General features: G+C 34.6%; 1 protein-coding gene across 2 annotated transcripts in view; it reads left to right on the forward strand.

The window, feature by feature from the left end:
• Positions 1–24817, forward strand: part of sez6b (seizure related 6 homolog b) — a 238284-nt gene extending 213467 nt beyond the window's left edge. Inside the window, exons 10-19 of one of the 2 annotated variants that reach the window (XM_051129431.1) lie at positions 7097–7293; positions 11052–11246; positions 13475–13666; positions 15475–15669; positions 15868–15906; positions 16007–16115; positions 16257–16356; positions 19542–20051; positions 20280–20393; positions 20567–24817. In XM_051129431.1, the coding sequence (XP_050985388.1) occupies positions 7097–7293; positions 11052–11246; positions 13475–13666; positions 15475–15669; positions 15868–15906; positions 16007–16115; positions 16257–16356; positions 19542–19562 (1048 nt within the window). In that variant the 3' untranslated portion in view covers positions 19563–20051; positions 20280–20393; positions 20567–24817. Of the gene's footprint in view, positions 1–7096; positions 7294–11051; positions 11247–13474; positions 13667–15474; positions 15670–15867; positions 15907–16006; positions 16116–16256; positions 16357–19541; positions 20394–20566 lie in introns of both variants that reach the window. The other variant, XM_051129430.1, reaches the window with a different exon arrangement.
• The last annotated feature ends 136 nt before the right edge of the window (positions 24818–24953 follow it).

Raw genomic sequence — 24953 nt, forward strand, 5'->3', positions numbered from 1 at the left:
ATTATTTATAAAATTATAGTGGATTTGGACATCCACCATGATACTGCTATGAGAATTTATATTATATATAAAGTTGAGGTCGAACGTTTACATCCCCTTTCACAATCTGTGAAATTTTAATTATTTTACCAAAATGAGAGGGATCATACAAAATGCATGTTATTGTTTATTTAGTACTGACCTGAATAAGATATTTCACATGAAAAGATGTTTACATCAAATAGTTGAATTAATAAAAATGACCCCATTCAAAAGTTTACATCCCCTTGAAAAGTTTACATCCCCTTAACATACTGTGTTGTTACCTAAATAATCCACAGCTTTTTTTTTTTTTTTTTTTTTTTTTGTGATAGTTGTTCATGAGTCCCTTGTTTGTCTTGAACAGTTGAAACTGTCTGCTCTCCTTCAGAATTTTTTTTTTTTGATTTTTCAGCATTTTTGTGTATTTGAACCCTTTCCAACAATGACTATATGATTTTGAGATCCATCTTTTCACACTGAGGACAACTAAGAGACTCATATGCAACTATTACAGAAGGTTCAAACACTCACTGATGCTTCAAAAGGAAAAACATTGCATTAAGAAAAATATTTCGCCCAAATATCACATTTTTTTATTTAGTACTGCCCTTCAGAAGCTACAGTTTAATGTTTCCCAGAAGACAAAATAAGTTAAATTTCCCCTGATCTTCAAATTCAAAACCCCCGGCTCTTAATGCATTGTTTTTCCTTCTGAAGCATCAGTGAGCGTTTGAACCTTCTGTAATAGTTGCATATGAGTCCCTCAGCTGTCCTCAGTGTGGATCTCAAAATCATATTGGTGTGTTTGATCTAAATGGTTAAGTTAATAATTCAATGACTCACTCATATAGACAGCCATTTTTTCTTTCATTAATGAAGCATATATAATTTTTTTGATGAAACTGTTGAATAAATGATTCAGATGACTACTAATGATAGTGAAACCAATGGAAAGAGTCGCTGAACACCATCTAGGACTGTTGTTCTCTGACATATTAATTTATAAATTGTGCTTATGTTTGAAAACAATAATGCAACAGTGTATATATTTTCTAGAATTAACTTCCTACCATAATGTATTACTGCATTCATAGTTAGCTGCATTAAATTTTGCCAGTAATTATTATAAGGGAAAAAAAATGCTATTAATTATGGGCTGTACATAAATTCTGGGAATACCTACTACTGGAAAAATGCAAGCTTAAAATACTACCTTCCTGTTTTTGTTGTTGCTGGAGTTTATTTGATCTATGTCTAATAGAATCACTATTGGAAGTGCAATGCAAAACATAAGGATTTGTTAATGTGAATCTTATTTTCAGCAGCCTTGTTGCATCAGTATTTGAATCAATTTAAATGAGATATAGTCCTGATTGACCATGAACTGTTGATTTGTTTATGATTGTTTCTCTCATTTTCTCCTGCATTTGGCTTTGGGTTTACAGTTGACTTGGCTTGTGTGCACCTCAGAGAGTCTCAGCCTTTAGCAGGCTGGTAATAAATCAAGGCTGTCTCATCCCCCCAGGCACCGAGCCAGAACCCAGACCAATATTTAACTTTCTAATTAAAGAAGAACTCTGCAAAAACAGAGGAACTAATTTCTCTCCTTTATTTGAGAAGGCATCATCCTCTATAAGTCTCTCTGGAAATGTTGACAATCCAAATGAAGGTTTAGTCTCTTCTGTTTGACTGGCTTTTCCTAGTGCCAACATTGTACGGCTTTTCATGCAGAAGTAACTGGGGCTTATCCACCTTCATCTCAGGAAAGTCCTGTGTTAATTTGCTGTCTCTGTCCAGAGTCCATTTTAAACAAATGGCTGTGGACTAAAGGCCAACCCGGAGTCTCTTGTGGCTACGTAACAGATTTTATTTCGTGTAGAATCACCACTCCCACTCCCAAAAATAAAACAACGGCAATACAAAATATTTTCTAAAAAAAAACATTTTTGAGTTTTAACAGACTCCCTAAAGCCTGCGATAAGTTTGGTGGGGTGGGGGGGGGGGGGGTAATTGAGATGAAGGGGGGGAAGTCACATGAGAGGAGCCAGTGCCTCTAACGCAATTTAATTGCTTATGACTGGTTATGATCGGCTGTGATTGGTTTATGCAATAGATCCCGCCTCTTGTGTTCATGGATATTCGCTAATCAGTCTGAATGAACAATAAAATGGCAATAGGAAGACTAATTTAAAAAATTAAGTAAACAACTCACACACTTAGATAAAAACACTTTATGTCAAAATAAGACTTAAAATGCCATGAAAACATAATCTTTGGGAATTTTTAGTCAGCAATCAGCTTGGTGAAATTTAAAGTAAATCTCTGAATCTCTGTTTCTGTAACCAATATTTACTGAGCTTTGATGACTGATCAACTGAAAAATTCAAAAATAGTTAAAAGTTAAGTAATAATAATATATATATATAGTTTGAATAAAGTTATTATTTTGAAATAAATGTGAAATGCTTAAAAACACTAGCTTGATGAGATTCATTCATGGCTTTAAAAAACTGAATATTGATTTCATTGTTAATTTAAAAAAAAAAAAATGTTTTTGTTTTTGCTTCTTCTTTTTCTGATAGCGTAAGTAATGTTTATTTAACCAAAACAAAAATAAAAAATAATAATAATAATAAAAATTGGCTGGTATATGAATTTAAATTGAATTAAAAAAAAAAAAACTCTGAGGACTTTGCCTCCCCATTTCAGAACAGCACTGCACACCTCTGATATATTTATTTATTTGTAGTAATAATATTTTAAAATGTTACTTTTTTTACTGCAGGCAGCCTTGAGTATAAGAGACTTGTTTTAAAACCATCCAAAAATAATTATTCCAAACTTTTGACCAGTAGCATATAAGAAGTTCTGTTCAGCAAAGAAACACTGAATTGATCAAAAGTGACAGTAAGGACTTCTACATTGTTACAAAAAATTTCCATTTATCCAAGAATCCAACTTTTCCACAATATTATTACATTTTCAATAAATTACATTTCAAAATATATATACATTTGAGGTCAAAAGTTTACATACACCTAGCAGAATTTGCAAAATGTTAATTTTTTTTTTTTTTTCACATAAATGTTTACATATAGTCCACAAAAGAAAATAATAGTTGAATATATAAAAATGACCCTGTTCAAAAGTTTACATACACTTGATTTTTTAATACTGTGTTGTTACCTGAATGATCCACGGCTGTTTTTTTGTTTTGTTTTTGTTTAGTGATAGTTGATCATGAGTCCCTTGTTTGTCCTGAACAGTTAAACTGCCTACTGTTCTTCAGAAAAATCCTTCAGGTCCCACAAATTCTTTGATTTTTCAGCATTTTTGTGTATTTAATCTCTTTCTAACAGCGACTGTATGATTTTGAGATTTTTATTCTTTTTAAATACCATTTGAGTGACCTGTGCAACTTTTTTTTTTATTTAGCTTCACTTTAAATAATTGTATGTTTCAAGGACACTCAGAGTTACTGTGCCTTGGGTGCAAAGCAGTTGTTGGTATGTCGAGCACAGGCCCATCGTGCCCAGCCCTCGGCACAGGGGATTTGATTGGAAATGGTGTTTTTTCCAGCAGGGCAATCACTCAGGTAGATGATTCTCCACTAAACAGACATGGGGCAGAGGAAGGAAGACAGGCTTCTGCGTGCCGCTTCAGAATTTGTTGACTGTGACGCATGAAAACAGTTGTTCTCAGTTGTGGCCTGTCATCCATGTAAATTACAGATAGGTACAGATAGGCTCGGTTTTGCGTGACAGATGATGGATGATAATGTATTAGTTTTCCAAAGAAACGCCAAATGCGAAATCTCCACAAAATACTTCCATTTATCTCCCAAGGAAACAGAATCAAACGCATCTTCACGGCTTTCACCAGCAGAAACGTATTTTAACCATGTCTGAGATGCAGAGAATGTCTCGATTGACATTTCTTTTTTTAAAAAGCCAGCATTTGTCACTTCCCCTTCGTTGTGCTGAGCGGAGAACGCCGTGTCTGCGAGCCCTATATGAGAGTTTAATGCATTCTGATGGCGGCTGTGTTGTCGGCCAAGTCAAGCTGAGCCTGTTTTTGTGATTAAACAAAATGAAATTACTGCCAGCAAATGGAAAGCATGATTGATTTTCTCGGCAGATACGGTGTGCGGCTACGCAAAGGCTTGTTTAACTTTATCACAACAAATCCAATAAGGGCTGACACCGTTTCACTCTCTCCGGTCCTCAGAGCGGGTCAGGGGCTCTTCTGGTTTAAATGTGTCTCCCAGTGGAAATGCATTCACAGATTTTCCCACATAGAGGGCTGTTGACAGTTGAATAATATACATTCAATCCATATGTAACAGTGTGCGCTTGTGTGTAAGCCATAATTTAAACATCCTGTCTTCATTTTGCTTCAATGTAACCATTCTGCCTCGTGCTGCAGCAGAACAGAGATGATTAATTATTCCCCTCTCCTCAGTAATGACTTCCATTACTGCCCACTTGTGATTAATTAGTGACAAGATAGAGTGTGTATGCCACCTCCCTGCCTGACTGAATCACACTCCCTCCACCAGTGACTGGACAGACTGTCTGGGTTTGGTGGACGTCAGCCACTGTTACAGATCACATTCATGTAGAAATAGAGAGGTGTGTGCTGTAATATACCTCAGTATGTCTAGTGTAGGCTGATTATTTGTGCAGAAGTGAAGTAGATTATGTCAAGGTAACGCTTTTCATTGACATTTCTTTTGTAGACTGGGATTTTTGTCACCTTTGTGGAAGGCTGTCAGACGTCTTCAAGGCATTACAAAGTGTTCTGAAGGTCATATATTCCTTAGGCTTTTGAGCAATAGGCATGGATTCCCCTCAGGCTTATAAAATGAAACTTTCTACTTTTATATTTGATATGATACAAAACTGTAGTGTGGGTGGGAGAGCCAGTTACAGTGACAGAAAATTCCCTTGAATATTTCTGTTAAAATACTGAATAAAATTGCGGGGTTCATACAAATTGTATTTTAATTATTTATTTATGTATTCTATATGTTTTTTTGAAATGATGCTCTTTTAAACTTTATATTCATAATAGAATTCGAGAAAAATATAAGTTGTTTCCACAAAAACATATTAAGCACCCTAGCTGTTTATTATTTAAGAGTCAGTATGTTTTTTTTATTTTATTTTTTGTTTTATTTTGTCATTTTTTTAAAGTAATCAATATTTTCTCAAAAAAGATGCATTAAATTGATCGAAAAGTGAATTTCAAATAAATTGTTTTTTACTTATATATATATATATACATATATGTATGTATGTATGTATATGTATATATGTGTATATATATATATATATATATTATAAAAATTTCTGTTTCTATGTTCTTTTGAACTTTATATTAAGATAAATTATTAAAAAATTATTAAGCTGTTTTTAGTATTGAATTGTACTGTTTCTTGTTTTAAGTTTTAATATTTTTAAGTTTTAATTTTATTACCATCACAGGAATACATTATATTTTATTAGAATTTATTAAGAATAGAAAACATGTATTTTAAGTGGTAATAAATGTACTGTGTGTATTTTTTTTATTTACTTATTTATGTATTTTTTTTAAAAAATGTATCATTTTATTCAGCAAGGATGCATTAAATTGATTGAAAAGTGAAAGCAGAGACATTTAGATTTCTATTTCAAATAAATTATGTTCTTTTGAACTTTATATTCATAATAGAATTCTGGAAATAAAATAAGTTTTCACAAAAACATATTAAGCAGCTGTTTATATTAAGCTCTTTTCACCAATGAATTAAATTGTTTCTTGTTTTCAGTTTTAATATTTTTAAATGTAATTTTAGTACCATCACAGGAATATATTATATTTTATTAAAATTAATTAAGAATAGAAAACATGTATTTTAAATTGTAATAAATGTACCCTGTGTGTGTGTGTAGTGACAGAAAATTCCATCTAATATTTCTATTAAATATAATATAAACTGCTGATTGGATTTTAGAATCTGTATGATTTTTTATATATTTTTATTATTTTTATTTCTTTATTTTATTTTTTTAAAGAAACTGATACTTTTATTCAGCAAGATACATTAAATTGATCAAAAAGTGAAAGACATCTATAAAGATGTCTAATTCAAATAAATGATGTTCTTTTTTGAAAAAAAGAATTTTGAAAAAAAACGTTGTTTCCACAAAAAATATTAAGCAGTCCAACAATTTTCAGCGTTAATAATAATAAAAATTAATTGAAATTCAGTTTTAATGTTTTAATTGTCATTTTATTGCCATCAGTGGAATACTTTACAATTTATTAGAACTAATTAAGAATATAAAACACATATTTTAAACTGTAATAACTTTTTTATATATATTTATAAATATATATTATATTTTCAGTATGAATAAATGAGTGCATTCTTGGTGAGACTTTAAAAATAACTTTTGAACAGAAGTTTATGTACCAGTATTATAAAAAAAGTATGTTTATATCCTGTGTTTTCAATTGTAAAAATGAAAGCAAGCTTTTAGTCTTTTCTTCTCTTCATAATTTAACTTAGAAGTGATGATGCCTAGGACATGGATGTGTATCCATTTTATAAAAAATGTAAAATCTATAATAATTTCACAACAAAATTCAAAGCATGATGGAGCTTCTCTTGAATTTGCCACAGGGAAGCTGCCAAATGTTCTTTCTCTCTGGCTCCTGAATATCAGGAAACTGATTTTCCAGCTATTTCCAAACATGAGATAGGAGGAGTTGTTTCCCCCGCTGCTGAATCATTTGCTCTTTATAGTCTGAGTGAGATGAATGTGGTTTGTGATTGCACGGCTATCGAAAACTATGCACAAAAATGTTTAACAAAAGCAGTGGGAAAACATTAAACAGCAGAAAAGTTTCAATTGCAGCAGGGACAAGAGAAAAGCAGCGAGGCCTGGAAATAAGAACTAGAGGAAGACAAGTAAGACGGGAGGTCAGAATGCTGTCAGGGCCCCTGGTATTGCTTTGAGCTGCGACCTGAACATCTGAGATAGAGGATTAGTCTAGGACTGACCTATTGTGTATTATCTGCTCACAGTCTCCACATGGGAAAGAACGACCTGCTGACTTTTTACGATGGAGATGACCTGACTGCAAAGATCCTGGGCCAGTACAGCGGCTCCCGTCCTCGCTTCAAACTCTACACCTCCATGGCTGATGTGACCATCCAGTTCCAGTCGGACCCTGCTACCAACATTTACGGCTACAACAACGGCTTTGTGGTGCACTTTTTCGGTAATGACCTATTTAACCATTTCTGCTGCTTTTTTCAATTTATTTGAGATGCCGCAGAGATTGCCTGTCTCAGTGTGAGAGACGAAATAGGCAGGTTATAAGAGCGAGAGCCACAACTGGTTTAGTCCTCAGCTTTCCTGGGGATAAAGTGAAGGTCATTCCATCAGCTTCTCTTGGTGGCTGACTATTGCATAGGATCAGATAAAATATAATAAGTTCTATTTGGAGGGTGGAGGAATGCAGATGATTCATAGAGCGGACTGAAATGGACTGTTTTCCCATTTCCTTCACGCAGCACAGAGGAAGATTTCTCCGGCAGCTCCTGCAGGTGCAGGGATTTGGCCTCGCAAAGGCGCTAACAATTACAGTGCGTGTTTGTACTCATTAGCCGCATTTGCCGGGTGCCGTGCCCTCCCCAGCTCTGCCACGCTAAGAATGGACATCAGCAAAATGCCTGCCAGCTGTCTTGTGCTGCTCTATTCAAATTTTTTAATCACAGCCAACCGGATTTCTAGCATTTGATTTATCAGTCATTAGACACAACACCTGTGGTTTGTTCAGGGACACGGTGTGAAACAAAGAAATTGTTTGCAAGCATTATTGAACATTCTGTCTCTCTCGCTCTATTAATCAAACAAATTGAGTCTCACTTCTCACTTCAATAACAAGTGAGAACTCAAAGATGTCTCAAGTATTTCTCCATATAGAAGCAGTGAGATTAAATGGAAAAAGTCAGTGTAAAGGCAATTCAGAGAATAGTTTCTAAACACATTATAAATGTTATAAATGTATTGCTGAATACAAGTTACAAAGACTGAGAACTATGTACTACTGAATTGTGGACCATTAAAGTGTTACTCCACCCCAAAATGAAAATTTTGTCATTAATCTTTTACCTCCATGTCGTTCCAAACCCGTAAAAGCTTAGTTCGTCTTCGGAACACAATTTAAGATATTTTGGATGAAAAACGGGAGGTTGTGACTGTCCCATTGACTGCCAAGTTAATAACACTGTCAAGGCCCAGAAAAGTATGAAAGACGTTGTCAAAATAGCCCATCAGTGGTTCAACCATAATTTTGCGAAGCTACGAGAATACTTTTTGTATGGAAAGAAAACAGAAATAATGACTTATTCAACAATTCGTCTCCTCCACATCACCGTAGCACCATATTGGAGAATATCCGCTGGGCGCAAACAGCGTACGCTGTGTCAGCTCCCTTACAATTTTAAGTTCAGTCAACTCAAAAAACGTTTATTCAACTTGAAATGTTAAGTTGTACTAAGTGACAACTTAGATACTTGAGTTGATTCAACTTAAAAATTTAAGGCAGCTGGGTTACTTACCTTGCTTTTAAGTTTAACAAACACACATATCTAAGTTGTCACTTAGTACAACTTAACATTTCAAGTTGACTAAACTTATTTGAGTTGACTGAACTTAAAAATTTAAGGCAGCAGGGTAACAAATTATTTTAAGCTGACTCAACAAATTGTGTTTTTTGTTTTTTACAGTGCAGCAGATAGTCTCCAAAATGCTGCTACGGTGACACAGAGGAGACGAATTGTTGAATAAAGTCATTATTTTTGATTTCTTTGCATGCAACAAGTATTCTTGTATCATCGTAAAATTATGATTGAATCACTGATGGCAGATGAACTATTTTGACAATGTCTTTCATACTTTTCTGGGCCTTGACAGTGTTATTTACTTGGCAGTCAATGGGACAGTCACAAACCTCCCGGTTTTCATCCAAAATATCTTAAATTGTGTTCCGAAGACAAGCGAAGTGTCTAAGGGTTTGGAATGACATGTGGGTAAGTGATTAATGACAAAATTTTCATTTTGGGGATGGAGTAACCCTTTAAACAGTTTTTCACCATTTTTGTGTTTGGGGTTTTTTGATCAATCTTTGATACACTGGAGCCACTGAGCTTGAGCCCTCCCCTAACACTATAATAACTAGAGTGCATTAGCATCAATGTTTCATCCACTCAGTCGTGAGTTACTGTCATTTCCGTTAGTTACTACAGCCTACAGTTGGCTAGCTATGCGTTTGTACACAAATCAATAATACCGGACTACAACACAGCTCGGTCATCCATTCAGGTTGTAGCAGTATTTGACAGTTGAGAGAGGCGGCAGCTTTCCCACGAGTGGGTGTGGTTTCAGCACAGACAGAGGACACGCCTCATCGTTTGAGAGGAGAGAGTATACTGTTTATTTTTTTAAGATTTTGATAACTAATTTTATTTAATTGCCTTTTTTATCATTCAAATTTGGCTGGGTGGTTAGTAACACATTTTTCTGTGCTGTGACAAATACAGAACACATATTTAATATTGCTTTTCATGGACTTGAAAGGGGGGAGATAGTTCACTCATAAACAGTAATTCTGTCTCATTTGCACACTTTCATGCCATTTCAAATCTGAATGACTTTCTTTTTTTGGTGGAAATTAAAAGAAGATATTTTGACTGTTTTTGTCCATATAATGGAAGTCAGTGGGGTTCAAAAACAGCATTTCCTACAGTCAAGCATGGTGGTGGTAGCATCATGGTCATGAGCCGCATGAGTGCTGCTGGTACTGGGGAGCTGCGGTTTATTGAGAGAAACATGGATTCCATTATGTATTATACATTTCTGAAGCAGAACATGATGCCTTCCCTTCAGAAACTGGGCCGAATTGCAGTTTTCCAACATGATAATGAACTCAAACGCACCACCAAGATGACAGTTACCTTGCTGAGGAAGGTGCTGGTGAAGGTGATCTGACCTGAACCCTATTGAGCACCTATGGGGCTGGTAGAGAAGAACCATGTGTCTAACATCCAGCAGCTCCATGATTTCATTATAGAGGATTTGAAGAGGATCCCAGCAACAACCTGCGCAGCTCTGGTGAATTCTATGCCCAGAATGATTAAGGCAGTGCTAGATAACAATGGTGCTAACACAAAATATTGACACTTTGGAAACAGTTTTGACAAGTTCATTTAGGGTGTACTCTTGTTGCCAGCTGTTTTGACAATAACGGCTATATGTTGAGCTAGTTTTAGGGGACAGTAAATATACACTGCTATACAAGCTGCACATTGACTACTCTAAAATATTATAAAAATATAAAAAGTTTAATTTCTATAGTATTGTCCCTTGAGAAGATATACTAAAATGATTGCTAAAATGTGAGGGCTGTACTCACTTTTGTGAGATACCGTATATGTATATAGTCTGTATATATATACTATATGTAAACATCTTTTATGTGAAATCTTATTCAGGTTAATACTAAATAAAAAATAACATGCATTTTATATGACCAAAAAAGATTCTTTAAAGTATTTTAGTGACAGTTGACTTTTATTGTATTGACGTATCTTGTATCTTTTATGTTCCACAGAAAAAAGAAAGTCATACAGTTTTGCAACAACATGGGGGTGAATAAATGATGTCAGAATAGTCACTTTTGGGAGTTTTTAGGAGGTCTCAATAAATGCACTTAGACTTACTAAAATGCCAAAGTTTGCTATCAAAAACTCTGTCTTATGATCTCAAATATTTCTTCAAACCAAACCTGCGAACATTCACTACTCTGTACAGCTGTATACTCTCACTGCATGTAAGCAATTTTCTTATTTGTCTCATTCAGGAGAAATTGAATCTCCCGAGGTATTTTTGGAGAAATATCTGAGAAAAACCTTGTTAAATCTCCTGAACCATGAAAAGAGCAACCACAAAGTGATCAAATGTTCCTTTTTACAGAGGTTCCCCGTAACGACACCTGTCCAGAGCTTCCGGAAATCTCCAACGGCTGGAAGACCACATCTCACCCTGACCTGGTACACGGCACGGTAGTGACCTATCAGTGTTACCCAGGCTTTGAGGTGGTGGGCACCGAAATGCTCATGTGTCAGTGGGACCTGACCTGGAGCGGAGACTTGCCTAGCTGTGAAAGAGGTGAAAACACACACACACACACATAGACACTCACGATGATAACCACTCTCTCTAAAATCCATTTTCACCCCACTTCCAATCCAACACGCACTGCCTATTGATCAAGAGCAATGCTGTGCTCCGAAACTAGATGAGCTTTTGAATTCCATTTGAGGGGGGAATTTCACAAGTGCCTGTTCGCCTCTGCAACTCGGTCCCATTCAAGGACAGGCGAAGAGTGAAGGAGGGCTTTGTGGGTAATCACTCACTTTTCTTTCGAGGGCGGCTTCACGGATGAAGTAGGTGTCGTTTCGCTTCACAGTCTCGGTTCATCTTCCTCTCTTTGCTCGTGATTTTTGTGATTTTGCAAGACTTTTTATTTCACTCTCCACCCCCCGGCAAGCCAACGATGGCGTCCCACAGAGTATTTCATCGACAAATTTCAAATCAGGGCAGCTCTGTGACTTACTGTTGTTGCCAAAGTCACTCCAGCGCTTGGAATTAAATCTCACAGCCTGGCTATTGTGTTGCTCGGACTTGCTCTGTGTGAGAGTGTGATACTGCAGGCTCCCAGGACGTCCGCAGACATTCGTCGTTTCAAGTATCGGCAGACAGGAGACCGGCTGACCTCCGGGTCCAGGTTCTGCCGTTGTCCCTGACAAAAACAGTAGCGGCAACAGCAGGCCAAAAGCAGCGGGGACCGTTATCCGGTTCAAAGCTTCTCACCCGCCACGCAAACATCATTAACTCACTCGCCTCTCCCGTCCCCTTTTCCTGCCCTCTACTGCTGAGGAGAGAATTGGGTTTGCAGCTGGGCAGGCTGGAGCGAAGTAATCTTTTTATTATACCGCACTGTGTGTCCATATACTGCCCCGAGATCAAAGTCACATGTTCTTCTTGCCTCATACTTTCTGGATGAGATGAGCACTGGCCCCTGGCACTCTGATTTTGTGGAACCACAAGTATGATGTGAAATGTGAAGAACAGAAACCAGTAAGCATACTGATAAAATGTATCTTTGGATATTTAAATGCATAACTGTATGCATAAGTGTTCACATGTTAAAAGATGTGAAAACTGCATAAATTAGAAAGTAAAATCAAAATAAAGCATTGTTTGCTCAACAAATATTAGTATGCAAGTCACTGGTGCCACCATGAGGTAAAAATGAGTACTACAGTGCAGTTCAACTAATTACTTGACAGTAACATATGGGGTTCTTGAATATTGCAATATAGTCAAATATAAAATGTAATATTTTAAGTATGACTTATAATAGCATGTTTATAGTGTTATATTACTATATTACATATTTTATTATTATGGTAACATTACAAAACCATTAAAATAATCATGACTGATGTACAAAGTCGTAGATCATAGATCTATTATATAGACCAATTTGGAGTAGACGTCACAGTGACGCCACTTGCAGCTGCGGACGCATAGTTGTTGCAGAAAAACACTGGTAACAAGTGTAAAACAGGTAAAATCCATGGAGTAAGAGGAAAAAAATATTTTTGTGCCTTTTGATGTCAAAATCGGAATGCAAATCATTTTTTTTATAATATTGTCATCAAAGATGCCATTTGAAGCTAAACGCATACGGACATACTATGGATGAAAACTACTATGATTACTGTACTTTTAAAGCATTAATTTAATTTAAACAATCGGTCTACATTATATTCACATATGCTGTTCATAGGGGACGTATTGTATTAGTCCTACAGTTAGAGGATGAAGTTATTTACTATTAAACCTACTACTATAAACATTTTACATAACATTTACATAACATTTAATTATTTTATCTCACACTTCTGGCTTTTTTTCTCACAAATGCAAGTTTATATCTCCTAATTCAGACTTTATGACTCGAATTGTCATAAATGATGAAACATAAAATCAAATTTACTTTTTTTATTCTTTAATGGTTCCATCGACTGCTATTTGAACCGCCCACAAAAACGTCATCCATATTTCGGATCTGTAAAACTGTCCCACTATCTAACGTCAATTTCATTGAATAACAGTGCTTATCACTGGGTGACAAGCTCTTTTAATATGCGGAGAACATTTTGAAAATCACATCTAATCAATACAATCTATAATCTTTTTTAAAACTAATTTCTACCGTACCATAATTCTCTAGCCGTAAAGGCTATATTTGGTCTATACAGTACTCAATTAAACAGTACTGCAATATCGTTTCAATATAAACAATATTGTTGCTGTTTCTTTTCCAGTTCTGTCATGCCCGGACCCAGGCACTGTGGAGCACAGTCGTAGGGTGATGTCAGGCCCGCGTCTCATCGTGGGCTCTACTGTCCAGTACATCTGTAACAAAGGCTACTCGCTGTCAGGAAACAGCCTTCTCTCCTGCTACCACCGTGACTCCACCGGCCCCAAATGGAGCGAGAAGCTGCCCAAATGCATTCGTAAGAACATGATTTTATTTACATATATTTTCACATACATGCCTACAGATACACAAACATAGTGGGTGTTAATTGCATAAAATTATGATTTAATCAACTTGCAATGAAGGCTTTACAGTATAGTTTACTGTATAAACATGGAAACAACAAAAACCCACAGAGTGCATATTTAATAATGTTTATTTCATTATATTGTACTGTTTTTTCAAAATGTGTTACAGACTTCATAGAATAAAACAAAATAATACATATTAGTTCTTTTATTTAGTTAGGTTTCATTTGTTTATGTTTCATCCTGTTTACAGAAATAATAGTTTATAATTATTAAATGCCTATTTATTTTCTTTGTTCTTTCTTTTTGGTTGTTTTTTTTTCTTTTCTTTTGTGTACTAAGTGTCTTTCTATTTAAAGATATCAGATATCAAATACTTCGTGTTTTATTTTGTTTTGTTTTGTTTACAAGGCCTCATTCTATTTACAAAACTACTATTTCTATAAATTAAATGAGGCCTTAAATAAAAAAATAAAATAAAATAAAAAGTAAAAAATAAAAATAAACATAAAAAGATTAGTTTAAAAACAGAATGAGACTTTGTAAAGAAAAGAAAAAATAAAAAAAAATAATAATTTTAGTTTAAATTTAGTATAAATTTAGTTACTTCTAAACTGATACTTCGGTAACTTAATAAGGTTTAAATAATAATAATAGTAATAATAATATTAAAACAACCATAAAAAGTACAGATTAGTTAGTTCTAAACCTCTCAGTTTTTTTTTTAAAGAATGAGACCTTGTAAAGAAAAGAATAGAAACTAAAAAAACAAAAAAGAAAATAAATACAGATCAGTTAGTTTTAAACTAATAAGAGCCACGCCCTTATCATCTCATCATTAGTGATTACACGGTTTTATCACTGGGCCAGAACACCAAAGAGGAAGTGACACGTTTAACCTTATTATTGTGAAGTCTATTAGCATATCACCAGCCATGTCTGCTTCATCTGCTACTCTCATTGTACAGTATTCACATTCAGCTCAAAAACATAGTTCACCTACAAATTAAAATTGTCATCACTTTCATGTCACTCCAAAACCTTTTTCTTTGATCTGTGGAGCAATCTGCCAAGTGGAAGGGGACCATTGCTTTTAAATTTAAAAAATTACTGTAAAAGCATCAATAGTTTAGTACTAATTAATCAGTTTTTTAATGTTTTTTTTTTTTTTAAGTTAGTTTTCTTTTCTTTTATTTACATTATTTTTTTCTTCATTATTTATAAAAGAGTAGTAGTGTAGAACTAAATTATCTGTATTTTTATGGTTGTTTTTATCATTATTATTATTATTATTTAAGGCCTCATTCAGTTTACAGAAGTATTAGTTTAGAACTAATTAAATTAGTTTTCTTCTTTTCTTTTCTTTACAAAGTCTCATTTTTTTAAGACAGTAGTAGATTAGAACTAACTAATCTTTTTTATGTTTTTATTTTATTTTTTAAGGCTTTATTTGATTTACAGAAGTAGTAGTTTAAAACTAACTATTCTGTTTTTTTATTGGTTTCTGTTTTTTTTTTTTTTTTGTTTTGTTTTGTTTTGTTTTGTTTACATTCTATTTTATTCTAGTACTTTAAAACAACACACTTTTTAAGGCCTTAATTTACAGACGTAGTAGTTTAGAACTAATTAATCTGTTTTTTGTTTTTTTTGTTGGTTTTGGGTTTGTGTTTAAATTTCATTTTATTCTATTTTAATAAGTAGGTAGTATAGAATTCCCTAATCCATATTTGTGGATGTGTATTTTTGTGTTATATAGCTGATTCGTACGAGCCGTGTAGGAACCCCGGCACTCCTCCCTATACCATTCAGAGCTCGGAGAAGCATGTGTATCAGGCTGGAGAAACTGTGCGCTTCTCCTGCATGAGTGGATATGAGCTGCAGGGTGAACCTGTTCTCCGCTGTGTCCCCGGGCATCCTTCCAAATGGAGCCATCCACCCCCGCTGTGCAAAGGTAGTCTGTGTGTTTTGCAGTGTTCATGATGTGTGATCTGCATACTGTATTATTTGCGTAAGGTCTCTTTCCTGTCTGCAGTGGATGTTTATTTATTGATATGTTGGTTCTCTTCAGGGTAAGGGAGTGTTTGTTTTGAATAATTGGTATGACAAGCAACATATTCTCATTTGTTAAAAGCTCTCGCTTTTCTCCCAGCGGTAACACTGGAGTACGTAGATGAACGCAGACTGGATGGTAAGAACCTTTGCATCTTAGAAATGCACATAAATTTGTCTTGACAGGTATGCAACTTATTTGTATTTATATGTATTTGCTATACTCTATCCCATATTAGTGGCCAGTGCAGACTTCAGTATGGAGGGAGCCAGTGTGGCCGTATCCATTTTTATCCCAGTGGCCGTAATCATAATTATCATCATGTCAATATATTTCTACTTTTCAAGGTAAGCTTTTTTTTAAATACATTCATACTTTATTTACCAGGGATGCATTAACAATAAATGTTTCTTGAGCAATAAGTCAGCATATCAGAATGATTTCTGAAGGATCGTGTGACACATTAATTGTCATATGTTTGTTTTCAGGGTGCAAGGCAAGTCTCTACGACTCTCCATGTCCACATCGCCACAGTACGATCACATCAGAGGAGAGTCAGCTTTTGAAAACCCCATCTACGAGACTGCAGTAAGTAAAGCATGCACTCACCAACAGGCTACATTAATCCGCAACCACCACCTCACTTATTATAAAAACCTATTCCCATCCATCGCATCCATATTAGTGATATTTCATGGCAGGACTGAGAGGTACTCATGTGTTCAGTCTTACAGGTGCACATCTGCACTTTAAACGCCATCTGTGTTGCCATATTGTGGGTTCATTTCTGTTATCTAATTAGCTGTAAAGTGCCATTCTGGAGTTAAAATGAAAGGCGCACGGAGCCACGCCCTTATCATCTCATCATTAGTGATTACACGGTTTTATCACTGGGCCAGAACACCAAAGAGGAAGTGACACGTTTAACCTTATTATTGTGAAGTCTATTAGCATATCACCAGCCATGTCTGCTTCATCTGCTACTCTCATTGTACAGTATTCACATTCAGCTCAAAAACATAGTTCACCTACAAATTAAAATTATGTCATCACTTTCATGTCACTCCAAAACCTTTTTCTTTGATCTGTGGAGCAATCTGCCAAGTGGAAGGGGACCATTGCTTTTGAATTTAAAAAATTACTGTAAAAGCATCATATGGTCAAAATGCATCATAAAATTAGTCTGTTTGGCTCTGTAATACAGGTGTTTTAACAATATACTGTACAATAGCTTTAACGGGATAGTTCATCCAAAAATGAAAATTCTGTCATTAATTCTTATCCTCATTTCGTTCCAAACCTGAAGACTTTAGTTCATCTTCGGAACAAAACTTAAAATATTTTTGATGAAATCCAAGAGCTTTCTGACCCTGCATAGACAGCAACATAACTACCTTGTTCAAGGCCCAGAAAGGCAGTATAGACATTGTTAAAATAGTCCATGTGACATCAGTGGTTCAACCGTTAATTTTACGATGCTTTGAGAATACTTTTTATGTGCAAAGAAAATAAAAATAACGACCTTATTTAACAATATTTTATTTATTTCTTCTTTTCTGAGAACAATTTCTTCACATTTACGTAGAACCAGGATTCAAATCCGATTTTTGCTCAGATCATTTTTTTTTGTGTAGCTGGCCAGTATCAGATTTCAAGTGTGAACAGATCATGGTTCTGAACTGACCCACATGCACAAAAGAACAATAAGAACAGGGTTGCCAGGTTTTCACAACAAAATCCGCCTTAAATATCCGCATTAAATATCATGTTAGTGGGGTTGCTTCACCCACCATGAAGCACTTTGGGTATGTAAAATCTTTTAAGTGACTCCCATGAGCACAGAATTGTGACGAATATTGATCTAGAGTGACGTAAAATTCGCATGAATTCTGATATGACTGTTCACACTGTGGTCACATTGCAAAACATCTGACCTGTATCGGATTTAGTACTACGTATTGAAGTGGCACATATCGGAATTCTGTGTGGTTTGTGACAGAAGATAGCAAAGTTTTGAAACTTTTATGATATGAGCCCTCGTTTTGCTTGTATATAGAGTTGTCACTGTAATACTTATGACTTTTGACACATCGCACTTCCACTGACTACAACTGTCTTCATAACTCTGGGTATGTAAAATCTTTGAAGTGACTCCCATGAGCAAAGAATCATTATGAATGTTGATCTAGAGTGACATAAATGTCACATGAATTTCAATATGACCATTCACACTGTGGTCGAATTGCAGACATTGCAAAACGGATTCCATGTGCTTTGTGCTGTTCACACTGTCATGAGAAAAACAGTTACGTGAGCAAAAAAATCGGATTTGGGCCACATTTGCCTGCAGTGTGGACATAGCCATCGACTGTTTTATCAATGTCCTTACTACATTTCTGGGCCTTAACGTTGTAGCTGCGCTGATGTCTATGCAGGGTCAGAAAGCACTCAGATTTCATCAAAAATAACTTTATATGTGTTCCAAAGTTGAACAAAGCTCTAACGGGTTTGGAACGACGTAAGGGTGAGTAATTAATGACAGGGGTCATATGATGTTGCTAAAAAGAACATTATTTTGTGTATTTGGTGTAATGCAATGTGTTTATGTGGTTTGAGGTTCAAAAAATTATTATTTTCCACATATTGTACATTTTTGTTGCTTCTCTCTGCCCCACCTTTCTAAAACGCGTCGATTTCTACAAAGCTCATCGTGATTTGCCGAATCGTGTGACTATAATGTTATGCACCTTACCATGTTGTAATGCCGTGTCCCAGCACGACGAGACAAAAACAATAAAACCCATTATAAAAAAGGCATGTGTTGCATCCAGTGGGGACATAATTACTGATTATAATGACTTATACTGTCTTTTTACGCATTGTGTCTCGCCGCATTACACCTCGTAAAGCTAAAAACCATGTATGCATTTGTGACCGTAGAAACGACAAACAAAAAGTGCTACTTGACACTGCTCAAAACTTGCGTTTGAATAGTCAGTAGCAAATTCTTTAAATCGTAAAAAAACGTATTTACAGGCTGTGAGTCAGAAGCGCCAGACTGTCCTTGCAAAGTTGGGATTGTCTCACTTTATAAAAACAGCCTTTGTGCACAGCCGGCATTGTAGGCTACTCTCTCAGGTTCAGGAAACAGTCCTCCATTAAAACAGTGTTGTAAGTGTAACTTAACCACTGATTTCTAGTTGTGTACTCATTTGGAAGGCCAAACAAAGTAGTTTCGCTTTCGCAATGAAACACACAGCGTCTCCACAACATAGCGGCGACAACAACAATACTACAGCGAGAATAAAAGCTATTGCTTCTTCCTTTACGTATACATTTGGGCGGTGTTATGCAAATCTTCATACACCATGACGTAGATTTGTGGGGGCGTGTTTGAATGAGCCATTTTAGGAAGGCGTGGCTGAGTCTTAACTTTTATAATAAATATCTCTTTGAGTTGGAGAGTTTAATCTTTACGGATCTTAAATATGCATGAAAAGCTTGTAACACATCAAAGACAAAGAAAAACATGAAATCGCATTATACGACCCCTTTAAGTGACAAAAGAGAGAAAAGTCTCATTTGTTTTCAGCTACAGAGGGGGAATAAAAATGTCATACAGGTTTGGAATGACATGAGAGCCTTCATTTTTTAGGTGAACTATCACTTTCATCCAGAAAAAAGATTGATCTGACACTTTTTGACATGCATGGACTTGCTCAATCACTTACATTTGCACTTTCTTTCCTCTCTCACTATCTGCATCCCTGAAGAACAATGAGGTGAGATTTTGACTGTCAATACTTTTACACTCATGCATGCTCTTGTCCTCCAGCCTCCTGCGTCTAGCATGCATTACAGACTGCAGGTTATTCACACTTCTTATGTGCTGTGCTAGTGTCCCTCTAGATCTCTCTATGTGTGGTATAGCACTCATAACACAGTCCCAGCAGCACTCACTGCCTGCATATACTAAACCGTTCGATAACAGTTTCTAGCCTCCAGGGCAAAGTCTGCGTTTGACTGTACATATGTGTGTGTGGCTGGACAGATGATTGTCTGTGTACTGTATATGTTTGTGCATGTGTGTGTGTGGCGGTTCTTCTTACACTAATGCCCTGAAGTGGTGTACTAGCATTATGTGAAGATGATGCAAACACAAGCATCTCTCTCGAGTGTGAAGAAAGACATAACAAGTGTGGGTTTACGAAAGACGACTGTGATTACAAAAAGCAGAACCGATCAATATTGCATTTTGGATATTTCATTTCAGGATTCGAAAGGTTTTTATTTCATATGCGTTATTGATTTAGCATGCTGTTTATTTTTTAAACATCAAAAGGATTTTTAATACTCATTTAATAATCTGCATTGTGTTTATTTGTGATAACATCACAGTATCACTTCATAAATCACACATTGTTTTTCCTCCAATTTTCATTATGTTTCCATTGCTGATTATTTTTACGTTTTTTCATGCTTAAGTTGCATGGTATTTTTGATTTGTACAGAGACCTATGATTCAAAGCAGCCACCAGAGGTACTCTCTAGGATTCTGTTGTAAAGAAAGAGCCTGTAAGGAGAGTTGATCAATGGAATAGCATCACATGGACAAGGCCGAGAAGGTTTGACCCACTGGTGCAGGGCGTCTCCTTTTTTAGCATCTCCCTTTCATATTGTGTTTGCTGCCAGCATTGGTTTTGCTACATATTCCTACCCCTCACAAATTGAAATGATATATATGCATATAAATGTTAAATATATTACAGTTGATGTTTTTTGTTTGTTTGGTCCGCAGGATACGAGAGAATACGAAGTCTCCATTTAATAAAAACAAGGCTTGTTTTAGCATGGAGGACCGCAAGCCTTTCTTTGCCTTGTGGAAGATCTCTCAGTTCCTTTCACATCTTGTGTAGCCAACTCTGCTCTTAAATCACGCCTACCTTCTCATCTTTTCCCATCTGCTGTAAATATCACCTTGCTTCTGAGGACTTCCGCAAGTGAAGAGTGTGGACAACATGATATTATTTTTGTAGAGCTTCAATAGCCATGGCCTAGCAGAATTGCTTGTACAGTTTTTACCCGTAATTGAGCCAAATTAAGGAATTCTTCAAAAAAAAAAAAAAAAGACTGATACTAGGGGAGTCCATGTTATTTGGGCGATTGATGTCTCTCTAAACAGATTTATTCTTTTTTTTTTTTTTTTTGGTCGCACTTTTGCACTCACAAGCCCTCCTTCTTCCTCTCTAAAAAATTAACATGTGAATGTACATTGTGAGATTTAAATAAATCACAAGTACTGGAAATAGTTGCAGTTGTTTTGAACTGCCATTCAAAAGTTTGGAGTCAGAGTGAAGTCTCATATCCACCTTATTTTTCCTATAAGAGCTGCCATGGCCATTTGTAAATTTAATGTGTCTGGCTTCCGGTCTCATCCACGTCCAGCTATTTTTAGCTGTACAAAACAGCTTGTTTTGCTGCTTGATATTGCAAACTGGTGTGCATTAATGTATTATCTTAATTATGAACACAATGGTTTGCAATGCAAACAGTTTTACGGTTGACTGCACATTGTTATTCTTCTTTTTATTTCCCTACGGCGGCTTATAAACATCGAAAAATAAGGTGGATATGGAAGCTTGTTTCCGCCACTGAATAAAAAAAAAAAAAAGGTAATTACGTTTTTTTATCTTTTTATCAAAATTTTTACTTTTTTCTTAGAATTGTGAGATAAAAACTTGCAATTGTGGGTCATAAGACAGAATTGTGAGATATAAACTCACAATTTTAACTTTTTTACTCAGAATTGTGAGTTAATATCTTGTAATTGTGACTTTTTCCTTAAAATTGAAAGTTTATATCTCAGAATTGTAAAGTTTTTCTCAGAATTGCGACTTATATCTCTCTGTATCTATATTGTGGATGTATATATCTCGCAATTCTGACTTTTTAACACAATTGCGAGGTATTAAGTCAGATTTGGGAGATATAAACTTGCTATTAAGAGAACAAGTTTATTTTTTCCCTCAAAATTGAAATTTATTGATTGCAATTGTGAGTTTATTTCTGAGGAATAAAGTCAAGTGTGTCATAAAGTCATAATTGCGAGTTATAAAGTCTAAATTGCGAAATATAAACTCACAATTCTGAGAAATAAAGTCAAAAGTGCAAGATATCAACTCACAATTCAGATTTTTTTCTCAAAAAATTGCAACTGTGGGTCATAAGGACAGAATTGTGAGATATAAACTCACAATTTTGACATTTTTACTCAGAATTGCAAGTTTATATCTCATAATTATGACGTTTTTCTCAGAATTGCAAGTTTATATCTTGCAGTTCTGACTTTATAACGCACAATTGTCAGTTATTAACAGAATTGCAAGATATAAACTCGCAATTGCAAGAAAAAAGTCAGAATTGTGCATTTACTAGAAAAAAATTTAGAATTGCGAGTTTTTATCTTGCAATTCTGACTTTTTTCTTGCAAAAATTCTGAGAAAAAAAGTCAGAATTGTACGTTTTTATCTCACAATTGTGACTTTATAACTCGCAATTGCAAGTTTATATCTCAATTCTGAGGAAAAAAAGTCACACTAACCTTTTTTACTTTTTATTCAGTAACGGAAACAGGCTTTCAATGTCAAAACACATTAAAAACAGTAACACTGTAAAATATTATTACACTTTTTATTTGAATATTTTTTTAAATGTCATTTATTCTTGAATTTTCAGCAACCATAACTCCAGTCTTCAGTGTCACATGATCCTTTAGAAATCATTCTAATATGCTAGTCAGATAAATTAAGAAAATTTTCCTTATTATTATCAATGCTGAAAACAGTTGTGCTGCTCATATTGTGGAAAGCATGATAATTTTATTCAGGATTCTTTCATGAATAGAATGTTGAAAAGAACATTTATTTAAAATATAATTTTTCAACAATATGAAAGTTTTTACTGTCACTTTTGAGCAGTTTAGAGCATCCTTTCTGAATAAAACTATTAAAAAATATTACAGACTTCAGACTTTTGAATGTTAGTGTATCTGTTCTTATCTAAATAAATTAGACACAAATGTAATCATAACATTTTAAACCTGAACAGCAACCACTGAACAATTAAACCTATGCATGGTTTACAGTTTACAGTTTTTTTTTTTTGTTTTGTTTTTTTTCCCACACCATGAAAAAGAGATGTGTTACTTACAAAAGTAGTGATTATAAACCTTCAAATAACATCTGCCAGTTTTATGAAGTGTAGTGTTTTGCATGGAAACTGGTACATCTGTATCCAGTAATGTGAAGTGGATCCCTGTTTCATTGGGGTGATCTCAAGCATTTACGTTAACCTTAATTATGACTCGCCTGTGTGTATAGTGTCAAACAAAAGACTGCTGGGGAAGTAGTCTCTATCTGTGTTCAATTTCAGCTTGGTTGATTTAGCCAAAAGTTAAAAATCTATGTACAGAATGTTCTTGTAAATCATCCCTCCTTCACTGATCAATTGGCTCTGATTTTTTGGTTTCCGTTTATTTTTGTATGTTTTTATACATATTATGGAACAAAATAACAACTGACTGTACTCTTTCAGCAGGCACTCTTAATATATAAATATCTAAGAATGTACATAAAATTTGTATTAGATATGGCTTCAATGTATGTATATATGAGGTTTATCTATTATAGAATAGATCTTTGTTCATCATTTCACACTGTCTGTTAATATCAATCTAAAACAGTTATGTACTTGGTCCCCATATGAATGTTGTCCGTATTGATTGAAATATTGTCATTTCAATGTAATTAGCAAAAGCTGCCAAAAACATCACAATTGGTCACATGACAGACTTGCATCGTGAGTGTACGTTTCAGTGTTTCACTGTCTCTAACTAAACAACAGAGTTTTCAATGGAAGTCAAGGAACTCTAATGCATTCGTTCAGAGCAACATTAATGGATCTGATATAGTTATAGGCTTACGTTCTTATTAAATTATCCAAAGCAACTTGTCAATGAGGTATACAGCATGAGCAGTAATATGAGAAGTGCTATAACAGACATTTACAGGATATTTCAGTAAAAGAGTAGTTTGAGTTTTTATTTGTATTTATTTACACTACCAGTCAAAAGTTTTTGAACAGTAAGATTTTTAATGCTTTTTAAAGAAGTCTCTTCTGCTCACCAAGCCAGCATTTATTTGATCCAAAGTACAGCAAAAACGGTACAATTTTGAAATGCTTTTACTATTGAAAATAACTGTTTTCTATTTAAATATATTTTAAAATGTAATCTATTCCTGTGATTTCAAAGCTGAATTTTTAGAATCATTACTCCAGTCACGATCCTTCAGAAATCATTCTAATATTCTGATTCGCTGGTCAAAAACAGTTATTTTAATTGTTAAATGAGTAGAATTTTTTTTTTTTAAAATTTTTCTTTGATGAATAGAAAGTTCAGAAGAACAGCATTTGTTTGATATAGAAATATTTTGTAACATTATAAATGTCTTTATCATCACTTTTGATCAATTTAAAGCATTCTTGCTAAATGAAAGTGTTCATTTCTATAATGTCCTTCCCCAAAAAATCAAAAAAATTATACTCCAAGCTTTTCAATGGTATAATGTAAAATGTTATTAAAAAAAAAAAAAATAAAAAAATAAATATATATATATATATATATATATATATATATATATATTAATATATTCAAATAGAAAAAAGTTGTTTTAAATAATAAAAATATTTCACAATATTACTGCCCTTGCTGTAATTTGTAAATAAAATAAATGTAGGCTCTGTGAGCAGAAAAGAATTCTTAAAAAAAAAAAAAAAACAATAAAAATATTACTATTCAAAAACTTTTGACTGGTAGTGTATGTGTTTATTTTTTGAGGGATTCAGTATTCACAGAAGAAATCTGTCGTAAAAGTTGTAAGGGACTTAATCATGATTCAAATTGTTTCTTTTTACTTCATTGTACTGTACTGTAATGATTTACCACAACGTTGTCAAAGCATATCTTCAATTAAAAATGATATTCCATCAAGTCTTGCTGTTTTATGTGTTCTTGACAAACCTTTTCCATCCTTTTTATGGATTTTCAGAGAAAACATGGCCTGCAGGCTTGGAGAGTTACTGTTCTTGTGTCAGACTAACGCTAGGAGGAGCCGTTCCCCTTCTGC

The sequence above is a fragment of the Labeo rohita genome, chromosome 15, assembly GCF_022985175.1.
Source record: "Labeo rohita strain BAU-BD-2019 chromosome 15, IGBB_LRoh.1.0, whole genome shotgun sequence".
Classification (NCBI taxonomy): Eukaryota; Metazoa; Chordata; class Actinopteri; order Cypriniformes; family Cyprinidae; genus Labeo; species Labeo rohita.